This window comes from Papio anubis, chromosome 12 (assembly GCF_008728515.1).
Source record: "Papio anubis isolate 15944 chromosome 12, Panubis1.0, whole genome shotgun sequence".
In the NCBI taxonomy this organism is placed as follows: domain Eukaryota; kingdom Metazoa; phylum Chordata; class Mammalia; order Primates; family Cercopithecidae; genus Papio; species Papio anubis.
Window position 1 is genome coordinate 95,987,315 of NC_044987.1, and position 24,127 is coordinate 96,011,441.

Consider the following 24,127-nt stretch of genomic DNA (forward strand, 5'->3'; position numbering starts at 1 on the left):
CTCTGATTTGTTCATCAGAGGTTCATTGGGATGGGATAGGAGTGGGAAGTATTCCTGTTTTACTCATGAGAAGACTGAGGTTAAGTAGTCTATTGTAGGTTACACTGTGGATGAGTCTATAGGACAGAAGTAGAATCAGAGCTCCTGAAACCTATTCCCTGACCTCTGCTATGGCTTACTGAATTTGGTCTGTTATGCTTAGCTAATTAACAAAAATAGGAAGGGGAGTTTTGTCATCTGAAGGGCTACAAGATCAGCTTCTTTATTTTCGGTTGTTTCATTTTTCCATCAATATGTGACAGATGAAGGACAAAAAGTATTTTTTCAGATAGTGATGGATGAAGGCCAAAAAGTTGGCAGTTCTTTTCAAGGTGATCCGAATTGGGCAGAAAAGGTGAAGATAAGGCATGATTCAATTTTCTTGGCAAAAACCAAAAACATAACAAACAAACTAAAAACACAGGACTCATTTACTGTCCCTTATACAAAGTTGGAGAATTCAGCAGATTTTGTCCTTGCAAGTTTTTTTTTTTGTTTTATTTTTATTCATTGGTGTTTGAATATCTTAAACTATTCTTGGTCAGCTGGGTTCTGGATCTTTTTTCCTTAGAGCTTAATAAATGAAAGGGGTGCTTTGGTATAGCACCCTTAGCACACACCACTAAGTAAATAACAATATAATATGAGAAAATTTCAAAATTTAGTAGTGAAACCATTATATGGAAGATAAATTTTTGCCTTCTCTTGGATGCCAGATAATAACTGCAGGTATGTACTTAAAAGCAATGGAAGTACCATTTAAAATTCCTATGTAATAGCTCTGGTCTCACAGGTAGAGCTGAGGGAAAAAAGACCCAGCCTGTCTTTTGAATTACAATTATGAAATGTAAATTTGTAATTTTATGGTATTTTGTTATGCACATGTTTAGGTCATGAGCATAAAAGGCATTGCCACCTTATTCCTTTACTCGGTCTCATTCGTGCCAGTGGTGAGATCATTTTGTTATTTACACTCTTTGATATATTCACTTGAGATGAATTAGTTCCTGTCTAAATCTTACCATTTTGTTAATCTAAAATGTCTCATTGTCAGCTTGCAGTGGAAAGCAGTATTCCATGTGGAATAGTTTTTCATTGAAATGCTGCTATTGTGTCTGTAAAGGTCATTTGCCCTGCTTTTTGCCTTTGAAGTAATTTTCAGTTTTATTTGCTCGAAAGAGAAAACACTTGAGTTTTTGCCCTGCTCACCTCTCTTGTGATTTTGTTTTGCGTGAACTTTTCTCTCCTGTTTTCTTTAGTTTCTTCTCTCTGGCTCTTCAGAGTGCTGTAAGAAAGCCTGCTGTTATGACAGTAGCCAGAGCCATCACCACCATTTGCTTGAGAGGCAAAAGCAATAAAATGAAAACAAAACCCAGAAACACTGTTTTTGATTGTCATGGTGGTGGTATATATTCTGGGATAGAATCTGGAACAAAGTCCCTTTTTAAAAAGTCTCAGACTACTTTTTTCCCTTTCAATGCAGAGGTCTGACTATGGTGCCATTTTGGCCTGCCAAAATCCAGGTCAGCTTTCAAATTTACTACTTCTTTCAGATGTCTCTTGGGAAAGCACAGTGAACACAAAAGCCTTGAGCTGGGACTCAAGAGTTAATGAGAAAAGTGGATTCAGCTGCTCAGTTAGGTGTTGTGGAAGTGGATTCATTGACTTTTCATTGCAGTTTTTCTTTAGGTCTATTCTGCTTAAAAATGATGTTAATTCTTTTTTTTCTAGGTAAACAATTTCCTAGATTTAGAAGATTTGGACATGGATGAAGAGATTAAACCCCAAATGAGTGAGGGTATGCTTTCTATTTCCTTTCTATACTACCTGACCTCTTTCTAGAAACTACAAATAAGGCTTTAGACAGCTTTCCTGTTTTTGGCAATTCTTACCTCCACCTCTCCTAAGACAGGAAAAACTAAAGTTGTGAGCTATTTTTTTCAATAACAAAAATTTCAGCTGAAAGGTCAAAGCTTTTTGAAGATTGTGAAACCTTTGGTCTTAAATGAAATAAAGGTGTGCCCTCCCGCTAACAATTCATCACAGGATTGATTCTTAGGTAATTGTCTCAAGTGGAGCCATTGTAAGTCAACTCTTTATTTCTTAGAAGTACAGTCTTGTAAACAGATTATTTTTGAGGGACGCATGAAATACCTATTGATCATAAAAATCATAAAAATATCAGAATTGGTCACAAAAATAAGGCTGTTTTGCCTGGTATTAAAGGTTACTGAGGTTGAACCAAGTTTCAGTGGACTTGAGTGAACTAATGTCAAGACCGTCCCACATGTAGAATAACATGCAAAGCCTAGACAGAAAATATACACATGCTTCAGTGAGCTAGTCGAAAGAAAATAAAAGAAAATCCATTTTTTTGCTTTTAAAAATATTTATTATGTAAATTAAACTCTTAATACTAAAGATATATTGTAAATGTTTCTTCTGAGGCATTTTTCCACATGGGCTGGATTGAAAAAGACTTCATGCTAGTCTGTTGATGTTTATTTAGAGGAAAACTTTTTTCTTTCTAGTTAACATTTCTGGATAGGCATAGATATTCTTTGTTTCTCAAAGGACGTTTGAAATATGTTCAAAATCAGGAGGTTTTTTTTTTTAAAACACTCATTCCTGATTTAATATGCAAGAATATATCAAAGTCAATGCCTAATTTTACGGAAGGAGCAGTTTCCATGGAGGTTTGGTTGTCGATGTTTAACTATTGTTTACTGTCTTTAGGTAGTCATAAACATGATTTATGGTCATTAGTGTTGGAAGGATGGCTTATTTATAATCAGACAGAAGTTAAAGTGACTGGGTAAAGTTGGTTTGGGGATGGTGACTATCTATACGTTGGTTGTATAAACCTCTACTCTAGCTTCTTCAGCTGCTTGAATTTGAGAGGCTTTGGTAACTGGAAGCAATGAATATTTTTATTGTTTTCAAACATCACACTACTCCGTGAAGGGATTGCTTCTCAAGCACACTATTAACCAGTAGATGTTGCAGATTCTTTAATTACTTACTTGGTTTAAGTGAAATCAGAGGTCTAGAGGGATCACATCCTCTAGGGAGAGGTTCTCTAACTTTAATACGCTGAGTGGCTCTGAATTTCTATAAGAGCAGCATAGGGACTCCAGTTGGATTAGAAGGGAGAGCTAAGGACTTGTCAGGAAGCTACATTTGTAGAGGAAGCACACTGTTTTGGGTTTTGGGTGATTTGGGAGAGGGAACCTTGTTAAAAATGCAGATTTCTGGATCTCCCTCCCAATAGAGAATCTAATTCAGAAGGTCTTTGATGGCATCTGGTGATCTGCATTTTAACCAACACCCCAGATTGCCAGTTAATATTCTATATTATTAATATAATTAACATTTTATATTATAATATAATAATATTAATTAATATAATTATATATATACTGGTGTATCTATATACTATATATACTAGTGTATATATAATTAATATAATAATATTAATATTATTATAATATAATATATAATATAATACACAATATTGATATATTGATATTAATTAATATTGATATTAATACACTATTAATATTAATCAACATCAATATCAATATATTAATATTAATTTTGATATATTAATATGTTGCATATAATAATATATACTAATATATAATAATGCATAATAATAAATAATATTATTATTTATTATTCTTTAAGTTCTAGGGTACATGTGCACAACATACAGGTTTGTTACATATGTATACATGTGCCATGTTGGTGTGCTGCACCCATTAACTCGTCATTTACATTAGGTATATCTCCTAATGCTATCCCTCCCCCCTCCCCCCCTCCACAATAGGACCCTGTGTGTGATGTTCCCCTTCCTGTGTCCAAGTGAGCTCATTGTTTAATTCTCACCTATGAGTGAGAACATGTGGTGTTTGGTTTTCTGTCCTTGTGATAGTTTGCTCAGAATGATGGTTTCTGGCTTCATCCACGTCCCTACAAAGAACATGAACTCATCCTTTTTTATGGCTGCATAGTATTCCATGGTGTATATGTGCCACATTTTCTTAATCCAGTCTATCATTGATGGACATTTGGGTTGGTTCCAAGTCTTTGCTGTTGTGAATAGTGCCGCAGTAAACATACGTGTGCATGTGTCTTTATAGCAGCATGATTTATAATCCTTTGGGTATATACTCAGTAATGGGATGGTTGGGTCAAACGGTATTTGTAGTTCTAGATCCCTGAGGAATCACCACATGTGTCTGTTGGCTGCATAAATGTCTTCTTTTGAGAAGTGTCTGTTCATATCCTTCACCCACTTTTTGATAGGGTTGTTTGTTTTTTTCTTGTAAATTTGTTTAAGTTCTTTGTAGTTTCTGGATATTAGCCCTTTGTCAGATGGATAAATTGTAAAAATTTTCTCCCATTCTATAGCACTCTGATGGTAGTTTCTTTTGCTGTGCAGAAGCTCTTTAGTTTAATTAGACCTCATTTGTCTATTTTGGCTTTTGTTGCCATTGCTTTTGGTGTTTTAGTCATGAAGTCCTTGCCCATGCCTATGTCCTGAATGGTATTGTGTAGGTTTTCTTCTAGGGTTTTTATGGTTTTAGGTCTAACATTTAAGTCTAATCCATCTTGAATTAATTTTTGTATAAAGTGTAAGGAAGGGATCCAGTTTCAGCTTTCTACATATGGCTAGCCAGTTTTCCCAGCACCATTTATTAAATAGGGAATCCTTTCCCCATTTCTTGTTTTTGTCAGGTTTGTCAAACATCAGAAGTTTGTAGATGTGTGGCACTATTTCTGAAAGCTCTGTTCTGTTCTATTGGTCTGTATCTCTGTTTTGGTACCAGTACCATGCTGCTTTGGTTACTGTAGCCTTGTAGTATAGTTTGAAGTCAGGTAACGTGACGCCTCCAGCTTTGTTCTTCTGGCTTAGGATTGTCCTGGCAATGTGGGCTGTTTTTCGTTCTATATGAACTTTAAAGTAGTTTTTTCCAATTCTGTGAAGAAAGTCATTGGTAGCTTAATGGGGATGGCATTGAATCTATAAATTACCTTGGGCAGTATGGCCATTTTCACGATACTGATTCTTCCTATCCATGAGCACGGATTCTTCTTCCATTTGTTTGTGTTCTCTTTTATTTCACTGAGCAGTGGTTTGTAGTTCTCCTTGAAGAGGTCCTTCACATCCCTTGTAAGTTGGATTCCTAGGTATTTTATTCTATTTGAAACAATGGTGAATGGGAGTTCACTCATGATTTGGCTCTCTGTTTGTCTGTTATTGGTGAATAAGAATGCTTGTGATTTTTGCACATTGATTTTGTATCCTGAAACTTTGCTGAAGTTTCTTATCAGCTTAAGAAGATTTTGGGCTGAGACGATGGGGTTTTCTGAATATACAATCATGTCATCTGCAAAACAGGGACAATTTGACCTCCTCTTTTCCTGATTGAATACCCTTTATTTCTTTCTCTTGCCTGATTGCCCTGGCCAGAACTTCCAACACTATGTTGAATAGGAGTGGTGAGAGAGGGCATCCCTGTCTTGTGCCAGTTGTCAATGGGCGTGCTTCCAGTTTTTGCCTATTCAGTATGATATTGGCTGTGGGTTTGTCATAAACAGATCTTATTATTTTGAGATACATCCCATCAATACCGAATTTATTGAGAGTTTTTAGCATGAAGGGCTGTTGAATTTTGTCAAAGGCCTTTTCTGCATCTATTGAGATAATCATGTGGTTTTTGTCTTTGGTTCTGTTTATATGCTGGATTACGTTTATTGATTTGCATATGTTGAACCAGCCTTGCATCCCAGGGATGAAGCCCACTTGATCATGGTGGATAAGCTTTTTGATGTGCTGCTGGATTCGGTTTGCCAGTATTTTATTGAGGATTTTTGCATCGATGTTCATCAGGTATATTGGTCTAAAATTCTCTTTTTTTGTTGTATCTCTGCCAGGCTTTGGTATGAGGATGATGTTGGCCTCGTAAAATGAGTTAGGGAGGATTCCCTCTTTTTCTATTGATTGGAATAGTTTGAGAAGGAATGGTACCAACTCCTCCTTGTTCCTCTGGTAGAATTCGGCTGTGAATCTGTCTGGTCCTGGACTTTTTTTGGTTGGTAGGCTATTAATTATTGCCTCAATTTCAGAGCCTGCTATTGGTCTATTCAGGGATTCAACTTCTTCCTGGTTTAGTCTTGGGAGAGTGTAAGTGTCCAGGAAATTATCTATTTTCTAGGTTTTCTAATTTATTTGCATAGAGGTGTTTATAGCATTCTCTGATGGTAGTTTGTATTTCTGTGGGGTCAGTGATGATATCCCCTTTTTCATTTTTTATTGCATCTGTTTGATTCTTCTCTCTTTTCTTCTTTATTAGTCTTGCTAGCGGTCTATCAATTTTGTTGATCTTTTCAAAAAACCAGCTCCTGGATTCATTGGTTTTTTGGAGGGTGTTTTGTGTCTCTCTCTCCTTCAGTTCTGCTTGATCTTAATTATTTCTTGCCTTCTGCTAGCTTTTGAATGTGTTTGCTCTTGCTTCTCTAGTTCTTTTAATTGTGATGTCAGGGTGTCAATTTTAGATCTTTCCTGCTTTCTCTTGTGGGCATTTAGTGCTATAAATTTCCCTCTACGCACTGCTTTCAATGTGTCCCAGAGATTCTGGTATGTTGTATCTTTGTTCTCACTGGTTTCAAAGAACATCTTTATTTCTGCTTTCATTTCGTTATGTACCCAGTAGTCATTCAGGAGCAAGTTGTTCAGTTTCCATGTAGTTGAGCGGTTTTGATTGAGTTTCTTAGTCCTGAGTTCTAGTTTGATTGCACTGTGGTCTGAGAGAAGTTTGTTATAATTTCTGTTCTTTTACATTTGCTGAGGAGTGCTTTACTTCCAACTATGTGGTCAGTTTTGGAATAAGTGCGATGTGGTGCTGAGAAGAATGTATATTCTGTTGATTTGAGGTGGAGAGTTCTGTAGATGTCTATTAGGTCTGCTTGGTGCAGAGCTGAGTTCAATTCCTGAATTCCTATATTATATATAATAATATAATAATACATAATAATAAAATATAATAATTATATAATGTGCTAATATATTATGTTAACATATATAAACATATAAAACATATATAATCTATATTATATGTAAAATATATGTTAATATAATTAATTTGAGGATAACACGTGGAGACAAATGGTTCTAGTCTGCATGTAATACATATGCAATATAAAATAAATTTCATAAGAGGGCACAAAAGTACATGTTTTGGGTGCTTTTGTGAATGGTTTAAATTTTTCACTTCTTGCCAATATGAGAAGTCTGTATATTGACATAAACCAACATAGCCAACAGATCTGATTTTTCTTATGTCAATCTTTGTTTTTTGAGATGGAGTCTTACTCTGTCACCCAGGCTGGAGTGCAATGGCAGGATCTGAGCTCACTGCAACCTCTGCCTCTCAGGTTCAAGCAATTCTCCTGCCTCAGCCTCCCAAGTAGCTGGGATTACAGGTGCATGCTGCCACACCTGGCTAATTTTTTTGTATTTTAGTAGGGACAAGATTTCACTGTGTTGCCCAGGCCGGTCTCAGGCAATCCACCTACCTCAGCCTCCCCGAGTGCTAGGATTACAGGCGTGAGCCCCTGTGCCCAGCCCGTCAATCTTTTAAATTAGCCTTTTTACCTTCTCCAGTATTTTCACATTGCTTTCTTTAAATATTTTTTTCAAGTTACATTTTTCAATTAACAGATTTATTTTAAAATATTGATAAAAACATCTTACTAGTATGATTTTTCCAGAAATCAGATAACAAGCCTTCTTATATTTGTGTATAAAAGATTACTGAGGCTGAACCAAGACTTGAATGAACTAGTCAAGACCTTCCCACACATAGAATGATGTGCGAAGCCTATGCTGAAAATCAAACTAGGCTTCAGCAATTTATTCTAATTACTGAAAAGGCCACCAGGGCTTTACAATTTTCATAATGCACAATCTGGGTCATTTAAAGGAAAAAGAAATTAAATAGTTTGTGCCAAGGTGAATTTTATTTTGGGCCTAATTTGTATTACACTTCAGGAATGTGAGCAGAAGGCAAATATTTATATCAGATGGGAAATGTGACATTTTAAATAGTCAAGTTGCTTGTATAATTTTGGCAGCTGGGAGGTTTACTGATTAGATTCTGTTGTTATTGTTTAAGCAACAGATTTGTCTGGGGCAACAAGGAAGTGGTTTGCATATTGTTTTTCTACCACTGACTTTATTTGTTCACCCCATTCACTCTCATAAATATTCTCCAAGATTTAGGAGCATGATTCTTTTCTGATATTTGTTTTATCTTTTGGCAGCCCAGGTGGAAAGATTGGAGACGGTTTTTCAGTGGAGCCAGTTCTGTTAAGCAATGATATTAAGCAATTTTCTGAGGTTAGCGTCTGCCACAGAGTTTTGTGCACTGTGTTTATTTGATATCAAGTTAACCTATTCTTCCTTTTTTGAATTTGAGATAAGGTAGTTAACCTGGTGACTGTCAGGCCTCAGACAAACTGGCCCAACTTTTACCCAGCACGATTATTGTTTGGATCAGTTATTAGTTATTGTGCTGAGACCATTAGAATAGGAAGATTTTCTGTTCATCTTTATTTTTATGCTTCTTCAGTGGGCCCAGCCCAAGTAGCTCAAGAGACTTTTTTTTTTTTTTTAATCTACTTCTGAGATTCATGCTGTCTTACACACATCTCTTGGCCAGTGGGTGTACTTATGCTGTGACTGATTGTATTGCTTGAGAATGGGCACTGATTCCTGTCCAAAGGTTGGCAGCCTTGTTTGATTTTTATTTTCAGGTCTCCAGCACTGTACTTCTGCCTTAGTCCATTTATGTTGCTGTAAAAGAATACCTGAGGCTGGGTAAAGAAAAGAGATTTATTTGGCTCGTGGTTCTTCAGGCTGTGCAAGAAGCATGGAGCCAGCATGTGCTTCTGGGGAAGCCAAAGGGTAGTCACATGTGCAGAAACTGCATGACGAGAGAGGAACTGAGAGAGAGGGAAAGAGGTGCCAGGCTCTTTTCAACAGTCAGTTCTCTTGGGAACTAAGAGTGAGAACTCAGCGAAAACTCACTCACTCAGGAGAGAATGGCACCAAGCCATTCCTGAGGGATCTACTCTCAAACCAAGCACCTCCCTCCAGTCCCTACCCTCCAACATTGGGGATCAAATTTCAACATGAGACTTGCTAAGGCCAAACAAACCATATCCTAACCATAGCAACGTCCAGTCATTTTTAGTCCATTAAAGGGATTAATTGCCATTAATGAGCAAGTGCATACAAGTGATGACATGGGTTACCTCTTTTTTTTCTTTTTCTTTTCTTTTTTTTTTTTAAAAAAAGAGGTATTTCTTAATTTGCAACTTTAAGCAGCTTTAGGCTACCCCCGAATGACTAGGGACTCTTATTCAACAAATATTTAAGAACTGTGGCTGAAATCTTGGTTCCTCATCCTTCTCCAATGCCTTTAAATAGTTGATTTTTGTAATTTATCTAGCTTTTCTAGTTGTTGATAGTGGGAGGGTTGGACTGACATTAGCTAGACCAGCAGACTCCTGAGGGTGTGGTCTGGGAATCCCTCAGGAACCCTGAGGTTGGCAGGTCATGTGTTGATGTTTGCATTGAAGTTGGAAAAGCAATGATGGGTGAAGATGCTGGCACCTTAGTCTGAATCAAGTTTGTGGCACCAAGTTATACTAGCAGTTGTCATCTTCACTGTCATAAATTTATAATAAAAAACAAATGCCAGTTTTCATTGAAAATTTCTTGATGTAAAAATTATTAATTTTATTAAATCTTGATTCTTAAGTATACCTCTTTTTAATGATTTTTGTGCCAAAATAGTAAGTGTTCATATGGCACTTCTGTTACATACTGAAATACAGTGGTTGTGGAAAAACACTTGAGTGATTGAGTGGTGTGCTGAACTACTTTATTTTTCTCTTTCATGAATCACCATTTTTATTTGAAAGAATGACTGACAAACTATATTTCTCAAAAATGAATAAAATGAACCTGTCTCTTCAAGGCTAATAACTAATGGTATTCGTTGCCAATGATAAAATTGGCAATGCATCAAGTGAAAATTAGATTTTTAGAGAACTTGTATCTAGTACTGTGAGCTTGACAGCTTCTCAATATTTAAAGGCTTCTCTGGCAAAATTGGTGATATTAACTAATGTGATTTTTATACTGTATAATGAAATATGTCAAAATTTGGAAGATCTACATAACACAGTGAACCAGTATTTTCCAAATGACCAATTAATAATGTTTACAAAATTATACATAGGAGAAAGATCCATTCAGTGTGCAAGATAGACCAATGGATTTTAATGTAGCAGTACAAAAAGTTCACTGACATGTTTTCAGAATGCTCATTGAAAATAACTTTTGAAAAACTTTATCATTTTTCAGATGGTGGTGTAGTATCAAAGAAAAATATCCACAACTATATAAAAAGACTATTAAAATACTCCTCCCCTTTCCAACTGCCTATCTGTGTGAGTCTGGATTTTCTTTACTTCAACTAAAAAACAGCATATTTCAAAAATTGAATGCAGAAACAAATAGGGAATCCAACTTTCTTCTGTTCAGCCAGATATTATAACAGATTTGAAAAAATGTAAAATAATGCTTCTCTTCTCAATATTTTCTGTTTCTAGAAAATAGACTTTTAATAAAAATACTTATTTTAATATATAACTTGATTATTTGTAATGATTCTAATATACAAATATTAGAACACTTGTCAGTTTTAATTTCTAATATGGTGAGTGTTGATAGACATAACCCATATAAACAAAAGCTCTTTGGGATCTTCAATCATTTTTAAGAATAAGAACTACTGAACGAGACTATCATAGCTGGAAGCTCTATTTAGAAGTGGCCTGGATGGCTAAAGTATTTTTTATCTATATCCTTTTTGTATTAGGATGCCCAAACTTTCAGGAAATTTTGGCCGTTTTATGTGGTAACAAATGAACACACTGGCTAATTTTATAAATATGCCAGGCAGATTAAATATTATTGTATATAAAATTTCAGATGTCAAGTAGATTGCTCACTTTGTAACACTGTATTAGATTACATGGCCATAGTTTTTGACTTTCTGATCATTGACAAAATACAGAGACAAATGGCATGAATAGCTACTTTTTAAATAGTAGAATTTCTAAACATATGGTTGAGAAAGAAGAGATTAAAATACTTCAACCAGTCTTGCCGTCCAACCTCAAGATTCATTTTTGAAAGTGTCCCTGACTCTATAATGCCAAGATGGTGGCATTTCATTAAAGTGAAAACAAAGCCTTTGGTTGTTTTAGAAACAACTAATATGATCAGATTAAGTCTCTTAAAGCATTTCTGTTTTAGAAGGTTATACAGAGAACTTCAGAAATTTCATTTCCTACCATGAGTGAATACAGTATTTTTTTCTCCTGAGAGAATGTGAGTATATATATAACCCACCCACGATTGTAAAATGGCTAAATGATTGCAGTAGTTTTCTTTATAACATATGCCTTGCCAAGCTCTTCTCATTCATATTGTTTTTGCCCTTTTATAAATCTGTCATCTTTAGAGTTAGAGCCATTCAATTTTTTCTTGATTATTCTTTGATTGATTTTATATATGAAAGTCTTATTCCTGTAATGTTTAGTTTTTGAGGGTAAGGGCTATACTCATTTTACATCATCCACAACATCTTATTGGCAGGCAGACTCTTGATACTTGCTGTTCAGTTTAAAAGTTGAGGTGTACACAATTCATTTTCTATCTCCAAGTATTTGTTGAGAATTCGCTATGTATGAGGTGCTGTGTTAGGCACTAATAGATATGCATTGGTGCATTTCGCTTTTACTCTGAAGAAACAAATGACAAGAATTTAAGACATGGAGAATACTGAGTCTTGTCATTTTGAAAGAATTGTTCCCATGGCAGTAGAATTATTATGAAAGAAACCATTTTTGTTGAAAATCCTACTTTCTTGGCAAATAGGTTAGAGAAGTGAAGTTTCAGTAAAGAAACTGCAGTTATCCTCCTCGCTGCACAATACTGTCAGCCAGAACAATGATTTTAAATAGCCCTGAAAGCAGAATTGATTTTGATTTCACATTTGAACTGATGTTTGCTCTGTCAGCCAGTGGTCAGGTAGATAATGGTTTTCATGTTGAGAGGCCCAAGCCTTTCTCTTGTTGCTTTCCTTGTTGGTGGGTCCCTCACCAGATTTGTAGCAGTCCTGGGCTATTACACGAGGATGCTCAGTGAGGATTTGGCTTTGAACTCATAAATAGGTGCATTAGAAAACCAGTCTTCCCACCAACCTCATTGAATTTTAAAATGTTGTTTCTCTGGGTATGAAATGTTTGGGAAATGTACTTAATGTTGCCTAACCATGCTAATGTGTTATAGTAATGACATTTCTTGGTTCTGAGTTTGAGTGTTTAATTTGATCCAGTAAAATAAAATATGTAATGAAAATGCTTGTTTAAAAGAAGTTCGTAATGTGGCATTGTAGGATAAGAGCATGGGCTCTGTAGATAGACTGCCCAGCTCTGCCCTTTTTAGCTGTGGGATCTTGAGTGAGGCTACTGTCAGTGCTTAGAGCTCATTGCTTGTAGAACAGGAAATAATAGAGCTTTGGGAGTATTAGCAGAGCTAAAGCATACAAAATGATGAGTATGTAAGTGTTGGCTATTATTATTGTTTTTATTTCTGCTAATTAATGAAATCATAGTCTAAAATTTCAATAATTAGCCATAGCAGAATTACCTTCTTTGTCATTTCCCCTCCACAATTCTATTTCCAGGCTGTCTGTTTTCTCTGTTGCTGGAGTCATAAGAATTTTGTAATTATATTTTTTTGTGTGTGAAGGGGATATCTATAGTGTTGAGGGATTCATTTCAAATAAGTTTCAGTTTTTGAACAGCAATACCTGCTCAATTATCTCCCTATGCATGCTGCCATTTGCAGCAGTCAAGTCATGCCTGTTATTAATTAATCACTTCCATTGAGAACTTAATTAGTGCCTTAATTAGGATCATCCTTGAGAAGTGGGCAGCATCATCCAGAGTTGCCTCCAAGTTATTGGCTAGTTCTAGCAAGCCCTTCTGGTCCTATGAAAACAGACTGAGGAGGAAACCTGTTGTGCTTCTATTTGTTTTTTTGTCCTCCTTGAAGAAAGCTGTGGAAGATCATCAGTTGTCTGTGATGCATCCATGTACTGTCACACATGCAAAAATCAGGAGACATATCCGCTTATAATAGGTCAATCAGAACTCCAAGATTGGTTATTGAATTCTTGAGATTGTGCTTAACAAGCAGGAAACACATTGCTGTTGTTCTTTGCAAGTGTTGAAAATTAGACCATGCATTCTGAATATGACAGAGTATTTCATTTTTCTGCTGAAAGTTAAAGTATTTTCCTTCTGGCATTACTGTTTTTTAATATATATTTTTGAAATATTGCCATATTGTTACAGGATGAAATCAGCACTCCATTTTCTTTCTGTTTATCCCTTCAAGAAAATATGGGAAAATGAAGCAAAAGTAACATCTTACCACCTTATTTTCCTATAAAAGTAGAAATTGAGTTGAGAGTAAAAGGGACAGTCAGGTTACTCCAAAAACAGTACTCCTCCAGACATTTTTGGGGGACTCTTAAGTTTGTAACGATAAAATAAAAGTAAATGCACTAATGGCTTCTATTATGAGGAAAGGGCAAACCCTTGAGTCCAGTTCCCAAAGGGGAACAGGCATTGTGAAATGGACCTATTTTACATGAGCATATTTGCTTCATTTTCTTTGACTTCTGGGCATTTAAATGATCTAGGTAAATTGTGAACTTGGTGAAAGGCTCAATTGAAATATTTTGTATCCAACAGATTTGCTGCTACTTCCAGGAGAAGTGGAGCAGGCTGCAAGCACCAGCATTCCTCCCTGTATCCCTTCTGTGGCCCAGCCTCCTACCTGTGAGGTGAAGCCAAAGCCCGCTGTGAAAAGAATGGACAAACAGACGGAAGAGGTACTCTACAGGGAATTCAGTCATTCTCTACACTGCCTTGATTTTGTAATTCATCCCTTCAAAGAAATGCTGTATACTTTTGTATTTGTCTAAGATTTGGGAAAATATAAAATTCAAGTTGCTTAATTGGTCCCTCTCACAGCCATCTATCTCAAATGCATACATTTCTTTTTAAACACATAGCACAATTATGTTTTTACGTGGAAACCATTTTTGTTTTACAATGTATGCTGTGCTACAGATCTGTGCTACCCTAGGACTACACATAGAAAGGATGGACAGTTTTCTTGCCCTTTTTAGTCTGAACAGGCCGTTTTTATTATTATGGATAAGGTTCTATAAACTTTTGAATTAGTTAAGGTAAGGCCAGGCTTCTGTAACAGAGAATCCCAATAATAATTCAATGGCTGAAAAGAGATAGATCTTTATTTCTCTTATTTAACAGCCTATATAGAGCCCTTAAAATGAGCAGGTGGCTCCTTTTTAGGGGGTCATTAGGGACCCAGGTTCCTTCTTTCTGGATGTCCATTATATTTTAGGACATCATCCTCACCTGCGTATTCCAGGTCAGGTCATCATCATACCTGGAGGGCAGAATAGAGGAGCATGGGGACAGCATGTTTCCCCAAGGCTTAGGACTCAAGGTCCTTAATTTCTTCTGCTCACATTCCATTGGTGACCACTTAGTCACATGTTCCTACTAGCCACAGGGGAGGCTGAGAAATGTCACCTAGCTATGAAAATGGAATCTATGGCATATCTTTCGCAAATGTGCAACTTGAAAGTCATCTTTTGCTATCATTTTGCAGCTCTTCTACATATGCTTAATAAACTTGCATCAATAGAGGCTGTTGCTAGCACTGGTAGTGACCTTTCTCACCCTCCTTACTGGAACACAAAATCAGGATCAGGCACAAGAAGTTAAGGGCTCTTTATTATTGCTTTCTAATAAAATCCTTAGGGTCTTTTTGGATTATTTAATCAGGAGGTACTAGTCTTGTTACTAGAAGATATTCTGTTATAGAATTAGCCATTCAGTCAGAAATAATCCACACATTTCACTTTTAAATTACCACTTTCTAATAAGTACTTTTGTTCACTGACATCATGAAAGTATATCCAGGATGCATGCAGGCTTATAATAAACTCCCAAATTGATTACCGGCTAAACTGTTAGGGACAGTCACTTTTCAATATGCTTTTTGAATTATAGATTGCTCTCTCTGAGTTGTAAAAAGCTAAAATTATAAGGCTATTTCTAGAAGGAATAAGTTTTTTTTTTTTTTTAAGATTTGTTCATGCTGTTGACTTCACTTGTGGCCATACAAGTTATTGGACCAGCCAGTAGACATGGCACCTAGTACTTTTATAGAAATACAATTTTATTTCAGTACAATTAGAGAATATATATAATCTAGTACCATTATAGAAATTGTTACAAAGTGATTTTAGTTAATGGGTTAAAAAAACTGAATGATTAAGCATTACTTCTATTTTCTTTAATTTGCCTATGTGGTACTATGAATGAAAACAGAATCTATCAAATAGCAGTATAATTCAAGTTGACACCCCATATATGATGGTGTGTTTAAGAGGAATATAAATTTCTTACCAGAAATGTGGACATTTAAAAATGTTGGAATCAAAATGATACAAGCCACAGATGAATAACTTTTGCTGTTTTTTGAATATCTGAAGTAATATCTTGGTTGGGAATTTTTATTTCTAATTCCTATTTTTTAGAGTAACTTTTCACAGCCATCTAGAATCACAGTATAGGTTGAACATTCCAAATGGGAAAATCCAAAATGCTCCAAAATTTGAAACTTTTTGAGTGCTGACCTGATGCTCAAAGGCAATGCTCATTGGAGCATTTTGGATTTCAGATTTTGGGATTAGGGATGCTCAACTGGTATATGTTCTGCAAATATTCTAAAATCTGAAACCCAAAATACTTCATCCCAAGCATTTTGGATAAGAGATACTCAACCTGTACTGTACCAACTCTGCTTTGGTTTGATAACATTCATCTTATTTTAAAGCACCCAGAGCTAGTAAAAGAATGTAATCATTAGTTTATAGCAAATGGGTCCTGAAGGGCTTACTGAAAGGCCATTTTGGGATTAGAGATGATAGTTTCTTTCTGTGATTTCAATCTGAAAAGCTGAAAATATATTCTGGATGTCCTTCCTAACTTTCTCTTAATCGCCTATTAAGAATCCATCAACTTTCTGATATGAATTGGACCAACTCAATGTTTTACCTAATTTAGTTTTTTTATTTTTAAATTAACATATAATAATTGTATATATTTATGGGGTATAGTGTGATATTTTAGTACATATATATGTGTATGATCAAATCAGGGTAATTAGCATATCCATCACTTCAAACATTTAACATTTTTTTGGTTCAGATTTTTTCCCTAGTTTTACCACATGCATAATTATGTATAGAATTATCTTGCCTTAGTTACTCCATTTTGATGAACTTTGGAAGTTTGAAGCTGCTCTACAGAACAAATAGAGTTGTTATTAGGAGGATAAAAAATTGTGATACCCACCCCCTCCCCCTGAAAACTGTAGAAGAGGTCATAGAAGAAACTTGTGTGGTATTTTAATAGGAGCTCTCCTGTTTGTCCAATTCATAATGGTACTCTAAAAATTTTCTCCTATAAAGACAGTTTATTTACCATATTACTTTGTATGGTAGCCTACAGCTAAATGCTGCCATTATTGATTTAAGCATTGGTTTCATTTTCTTTAATTTGCCTATGTGGTACTATGAATGAAAACAATCTCTCCATCAACAGTGCCTCTATTAGAATAAGTCACATGAGCAATTTTAAGGGGACTGAAAGTTTTCCAATACTCCACAAATTTTATTCCCTGAGAGGCTACAAAAAGGTTTCAATTAGATTTGAAATTAGACACCTGAAATCCACATATTTCTTTCAGCTCCTTAGGCAAAAATAACAAGTTAATAACTTAATTCATAGTTGTTTTTTGTTTGGCAGCAGGGGACTTGGTGTTCCATTGCACAAAGTCTTCACTGAAGTAAATCATAATTTCAGTTTGTAATCTAAAAACCTTGGCTTTGAACCCTAACACGAACTGAATTGGAAAGAAGAGAATTTCCAAAGTATGCCACAACAGCCTATAACTGAAATATATACATAGAAATGCAACCTTTCTGTATTTGAAAAGCTGTCCCATCCTGGCTAACACAGTGAAACCCCGTCTCTACTAAAAAAAATACAAAAAAATCAGTCAGGCGTGGTGGTGGGCGCCTGTAGTCCCAGCTACTCGGGAGGCTGAGGCAGGAGAATGGCGTGAACCCGGGAGGCGGACCTTGCAGTGAGCCGAAATCGCGCCACTGCACTGCAGCCTGGGCGACAGAGCGAGACTCCATCTCAAGAAAACAAACAAACAAACAAACAAAGCTGTCATTTAGAAGATCACAGTGATATCTTGTGAATTGCAGTGTGCACCTACCTAGGCTCACTTTGAATCACTTATGTGTCTCCGGTCTTGGAAGACTAAATTCACTCATGCATGTCATCATAAGCTTATGTAATTAACATGCAAAGTCAGAACTAGTGCCAAGCTCAGTGCCATGCATATAGTAGACATACAGTAAACATTTATTAAATGAACAAATAAATAAACAAACCTCACCACTAAATGGGAGTGATTTTCTGGTATACAGTAATAACATGGTTGGGGTCATTCTCTCTTTTCTATTTGTTCATTCACATCAACCTGTAAACAGGTTTAAGTCTTTCCTATCCTTAACAAAATTAAACAAAACAAGGAAAACAAGCTTCCCTTCATCTTGGACCCCTCTTTGGCTACTGTCTGTTCTTTTGTCTCTCTTTTAATCCAGAATTGAAAAGCTATTAGACTCTTCAGTATACTGTAAAATATCCTTGGCTCCAGTCACCTGCCTGGATGTTTTCAGAATGAAGGCACCAATTGCTTTATGATTGCCAAATCCAGGGGACACTTTCCAGTCTTCCTTTTAATGGATCTCTCTACCATGTTTGACACTATTGACCTTCCTCTGGCACTCTTGCTTCATTGGTTCTCACTTCACTTTTCTTCTGTGATTCTTTACGTATTTCTCAAATTGTGTTTTCCCTGACTCCTTTGGGTTTTCTCTCCATCCATCACTTATGAGTTGGTGTGCCTTAGGGTTCGGTGCTTAACATACAGTTCCTCACAGCCTACATACTTGAATCCATCTTCATCTTCAAATTGACATCTCTAGCTTCAGACCTTTTTTTTTTTTTTTTTTTTTCAGTTTCAAGTTTGTATATTCAATTCATCTAGATTCCTTCAGGTACATTCAAATTAAACTGTGCTTTACCTGCTTCCCTTTCTGCATTCTTCCTTTTCTTACATTTCCATATTCAGTCACTTACTGAGTGCTGCCAATTTCACTTTCTATGGATTTTTCAAGTCTCTGCTACCAGTCCCCTGTTCTCATGATGTCTTATTGAACTGCTCTAGCAGGTTCTTGAGTACTCTTCTGGCTCCAGGCTTATCCCGCTCAAATCTACCTTCTGTTTAACCTTCATAGTGATCTGTCTCATACAATTTCCAACAGGGCAGGGCAATTATTTTTATTTTTATTTTTTTTTACTCCAGCACCTGTCTCATTGTAGGTGCTTAATAAAAATTAAATGGATGAAGGAATTTATCTGAAATGCATAGATGACCAAGTGTCTTCCCTGCCTTCAAAAAATTCTTCAGTGACTTTTCATCATCTCTAGGATGATTTGGCACCATATTTGTCTCTTGCCACTCTCCAACTTACACTTTGTGCTCTGACAATGTTGACCTACTTTCAGACTCACAAATGCGAAATTCTGCATCTTATTTCCATGGACTGCTCACGGAAACTCCCCCTGTCAGCAAAGCTCTTCTCTGTCAACTTGTAAACTAATGTTTACCCTTTAAGAGTCGGCTTAGATATCACCTATTCCAAGAAGCCTTCTCTGATTCCTTCCCAATCCCCTCCAACTTAGTCTGGGTCAGGTATTCCTTCTGTGTTCCTATCACCCTGTTCTTACCACATTTTACTCTAATGATTTGTTTGTGATTTCACATAGGTCTTCATCTTTGTATCCCCAGCACCTAACACAGTGACTAGAATTTAATAGGAATGTAGAGTTTGTAGAAAGAATGTAAAATATCTGAATGATTGCAGGAGGCTATTCCTCTGACATTTCGACTCAGGGATGTACTGGCCACATTACAGTATATCCCCAAAATGGTTTAGAGTGTCCTGAATGTCATGTTTTGGCATTGCAAATGTGACATTATTACTATTCTTTATTTCTTGCTTTAATATCTCAGTATCTAACTGATCGCCTAGAAAATCTAACAATAGCTGCTGTTAATAACCCTTCATTTCTTAGTGAAGAAATTTATATTTTAAGTATATTTTTATACATTGAAGGATATTATAAATGAATAATCTTTGTGTTGACATTATCTTTACTGACTTGCTGAAAACTTTATTTCGTGTTATTGTTATGGTTAGTACCAAGTGACTGATGAAGAAAATCATCATCCATAACAGAGAAGAATGTAAATGTATTAAAACTTAAAGGAAAATAAGATATTTCCATTTAAGAATACATTTCTACATGTCTAGTCCCATAAGTTTGGATATTTTAGCCACAGGGTAGTTTGAGACCTCAGGGAAGGGAGAATCTTAAGAAGGCAATGGATTGGGCCGTATCTAGAACTAACTCGGCCGTGGGAACCCTGATCAAAGTTTAGAAGTAAGTCTGAAATACAGGACTTACTTTAGCTGGGTTGCTAGGATGAGGTAGATAATAAGTGAAGTGATGTGTGGGGAGGCTAGTAAGATTTTCTGGAGAGTGGCAAAACTCAATCAAGAGTAAGAGGCCAGGTGCGGTGCTCATGCCTGTAATCCCAGCACTGCGGGAGGCTGCAGTGGGTGGATTACTTGAGGCCAGGAGTTTGAAACCAACCTGGCCAACATGGTGAAACCCTGTGTCTACTAAAAATACAAAAATTAGCCAGGCCTGGTGATATGCGCCAGTTGTCCCAGTAACTCAGGAGGCTGAGGCAGGAGAATTGCTTGAACCTGGGGGCCGGAGGTTGCAGTGAGCTGAGATTGCACTACTGCACTCCAGCCTGGGTGACAGAGGGAATCTCTGTCTCAAAAAAAAAAGAAAAAAGAAAAAAGAAAAATAGAAGAGTAAATGAAGCTTCTGCACTTTCCTCTCTGTGCTTCTGTTTCCCTTTTTTGCATTCCTGTATTGGAGAGCACAGCACGTGATACTGAAATCATTCCTACACTTCTGTCTTCTCCTTGAAGTTATGAAACCTTGTAGACATAGATTTTGCTATAATCACTTTATGTTCTCAGAATCTGCTATATAATAAATGTTTATTGAGTGAAGAGGTAAGGGGAGGGAGGTGGGAATTGAGGTTATTTGTGTTCTGTAGAGGGAGTTGGGGGCATGGTATGGTGTCACTGAGATTTTAACATGGCAAAGGGATTTGTCTAATTTGAAATTGTATTCCTAACCCCTAAGTGAGAAGTGGGTGAAGACAAAGTGACTGCATCTAGTGGGGATGGCTAGTAAGGTGTAGGCAAGTTTTAGAGGTTTCAAGGTAGAATTTAAAGACCTAGTATAGGGGACATATGCAGGTATAGGCAGCTTGAAGCTTAATAGACATGTGATGAAAGGCCTTTACCCAGGCATGAAAAGGCAGCAAAATTCCCATCAGACTGAATATATTGGTGGAAACAGGTTTTCCTCCTTATGCTTTGCCAGGATCAGCTAGAATCAGCTCCAGAAGGGGTTGTGGCCAACCAAGCCTGCAGGCCTCAGTACTTACTGCTGAGTAGAGCTGGAGACAGCAAGAACACTTAACATTCAGGAAATGAACATCTTGTGTCATTGTGTGTGTGTGTTTCTGCATTTGAGCCATCTAAGCAAGACTGTCCCACTGTCACTTTGGCTGTGTTGATGATACATTTGATCTCAGAAAGTGATCAACATCAGCCTTGCGGGCTGATTTGCTTTTTGTATACAGCTGGGTTTTAAAAGCTAGTCCTGGTATTACACGTAGCCTTGAGTATAGTTTTCTAATGGTAGGCTGTGAGAATTGATCATCTTATTTAGAAAAGGTCTTCTCTCCAAAGAGCTATGACTTGGCTTAGTGAAAACTTCAAGGTTGATTCTTGTTGATGTTTCTGTTGAGCAGGTGAGGCTTTATTTGAAGCAGATTACCCTGGATTCAAATATTGCTTCTCTCCTTTACTAACTCTGTATTTTGGGCAAGTTACTTAACCTTTCAGAGCTTTATAAAGTAGGGGTAACAGTGACTACCGGTAGGGTTGTTTGAATATCACTGCTGATGCCATGTGGTTCCTAGTATCAGGGCTGGCACATGGTGGAAACTCACCATGGAAACTCAGTGGCAGTTTTGTCAGAAAAGCACTAAGGTCCTTTCTAATAAAGAGGAAATGAGCACATCTCCAGAAGTTGTTCTCCTGCTGATTTTACTAAGAAAGGATGATAAATGGCTGAGCGTTTGCTATTAGCACTGCACACCTAACTTCAAAACATAACTTGGAGAACAGGTAGGAGATAACTACTTATTATTTTTTCTTTCACCTTTAGTAACAGCAGATAGTTTCTGAGCTACATGCTACATTTTTACCAACATTGCATAAGCCACTCAATGAGATCATCTTCCATGTAAGAATATTTAAAGCTGATTATAGCTTTGGGACATTTTTTCATTCTTGCATAAACCATAGTTTTCAATTATTTCAGCATCACTATACATATTGTAGAGCTACATAGAAGCACTGGATGATTTCATTGTATCACACACCATTTGTTTTTGGAGAGGCTTTTTAGGGTGTGATACAAGAGATTTAAGGCATACTCTTGGTTTGTTGGAAAATAAGATTTTTTATCTGCCTTCCTTTAGGAAGTCTTTAAAACTCACAAATTATGAATAGATTCAAAATTATTACATTTCTTTGTAACACTTTACTTATAGATAAACTGATATTTTTAAATTCTTGGCAGGAAAAAAGAGATCCTGGACTTTTAAATTTAAACTATGTTTCAAGTTTTACTGTTATTAGCCAAGATTTATAGGTATTATCTGAAGAAGTATATTCAATGTAGTGTACTTTTATCTTTAAAAAATTATGTTTTATTAATACAGATCTTTTTTGGCAAATGGTGAAAATCTATTTAAGGTTGATAAAAAATCTTAGTGTATATTTTTCTCACATTTTAATATAACTGTTGGTTTTTCTGTATGCTTCTCTAGTCCTAACACTACAAGTGGTAAAATGTATAATGAGTGTATGCAAGGGAGACTTTCTGATTCTTGCCTTGGGCAGCATTAGTTAATGATATTCATTCCGATACAGCATGGTATAAATGGGGCATATTAAGAGGCTTAAATTAGGTCAAACTGAATAATTGAATTTATTCCTTTACTTAAAAACAGCTTAATCAGCTGAGAGTGCTGAAGTCTGAAAAAAGGTTTAATTAAATATTACTAGGGAGTTAATTTTCTCAATTTTATCTTCATTTACAATGATTGTGTATGTTTTTTCCTCCTTTGTTACCTTTTATAGATACTTGGAGATGAAGTTCAACCCTTCTCACTTGATGAAGAATTTGACTATGACAATGTGACACTAACCTCCAAGTTTAGTCCTGCAGAGATAGAGACCATCAAAGAGTTATGCAAGCAGAAGAGAAAGGACACCAGCCCAGACTTAGAGGAACCCTGTGACTGATTCACAGAGGCATTTTTTTGTGCGTGTGTGCTTATTTTAATTTTGTTCTTATTCAAGCAACATTAGAATAAAAGATAAACCTACTATAATTCCCTTTGTGGAAATTTACATATGTGCACTCATTTATCAGAGTTACCTATTATTAGGGATATAGAGCAATAAGGCCAAGGAGATTGCAGCCCTTACAGAATTCTCTCTTGCCATGTTGTTGCTGCATCTTGTGGCTGGTTGGAGGAGATGGGAGTGGGAAATGGGAACAGGAAGCAGCATCTATGGAGGGATCCATTTTGATGAAAGCATTGCACTAGGTGATGTGAGGTGCTGTACCAAAGGTCAGAAACATGATCCTACTTCCTTGAGAGTCAAGGACAATTGCACATGAAAACACATTGTAGCACATTAGAGAAAAATTGCTAATATGAAGTAGGTCTGGGTCCTAGCTAGGTCCAGAGATAGTGCTATCAATGTGAGTGTTGTTGAGAGATTTGGCTTCTGGAATTGATTGGGAAAGGCTTTACTGAAAAAAGGCATTGAGAATTGATGATATGTCATACATTAAATTATTGCATTTCTTTATTACCATTAAACCATGTGTGACAACAGTTACAAAGTACAAGGATATTGGGGGAACCTGCTGCCAATATTTCAACATAGGTTCTTTCTATTTTCCCTAAGTGTCAGCTGGCTGAGAAACAAAGAGAAAGAGTATAGTGAGAGGAATTTTACAGCTGGGCCTCTGGGGGTGACATCACATGTCAGTAGGACCATGATGCCCCCCTGAGCCGCAAAACCAGCAAGTTTTATTAAGGATTTCAAAAGGGGAGGGGGCGTACGAACAGGGAGTAGGTCATGAAGATCACATGCTTCAAAGGGCAAAAGGAGAACAAAGATCACATGCTTCTGAGGCCAATAAAGATCACAAGGCAAAGGGCAAAGCAAGATCACAAGACAAAGGGCAAAGTCAAAAACTCCTGATAAGAGTCTGTGTTCAGCTGTGCACATATTGTCTTGATAAACATCTTAAACAACAGAAAACAGGGTTCGAGAGCAGAGAACCGGTCTGACCTCAAATTTACCAGGGCGGGATTTTTTCTCCACCCTAATAAGCGTGAGGGTACTGCAGGAGACCAGGGCATATTTCAGTCCTTATCTTAACCGCATAAGACAGACACTCCCAGAGCTGCCGTTTATAGACCTCCCCCCAGGAATGCATTCCTTTCCCAAGATCT

General features: G+C 36.5%; 1 protein-coding gene across 9 annotated transcripts in view; it reads left to right on the top strand.

Moving 5' to 3' along the window:
* Positions 1 to 22,987, top strand: part of IFTAP (intraflagellar transport associated protein) — a 60,987-nt gene extending 38,000 nt beyond the window's left edge. For all 9 annotated transcript variants that reach the window (XM_003910021.5, XM_003910023.5, XM_003910022.5 and 6 more), the window contains 3 exons: positions 1,771 to 1,837; positions 13,945 to 14,084; positions 22,734 to 22,987. In XM_003910021.5, coding sequence (XP_003910070.1) covers positions 1,771 to 1,837; positions 13,945 to 14,084; positions 22,734 to 22,898 — 372 coding nt within the window. In that variant the 3' untranslated portion in view covers positions 22,899 to 22,987. The remainder of the gene's footprint in view (positions 1 to 1,770; positions 1,838 to 13,944; positions 14,085 to 22,733) is intronic.
* Positions 22,988 to 24,127: the final 1,140 nt, after the last annotated feature.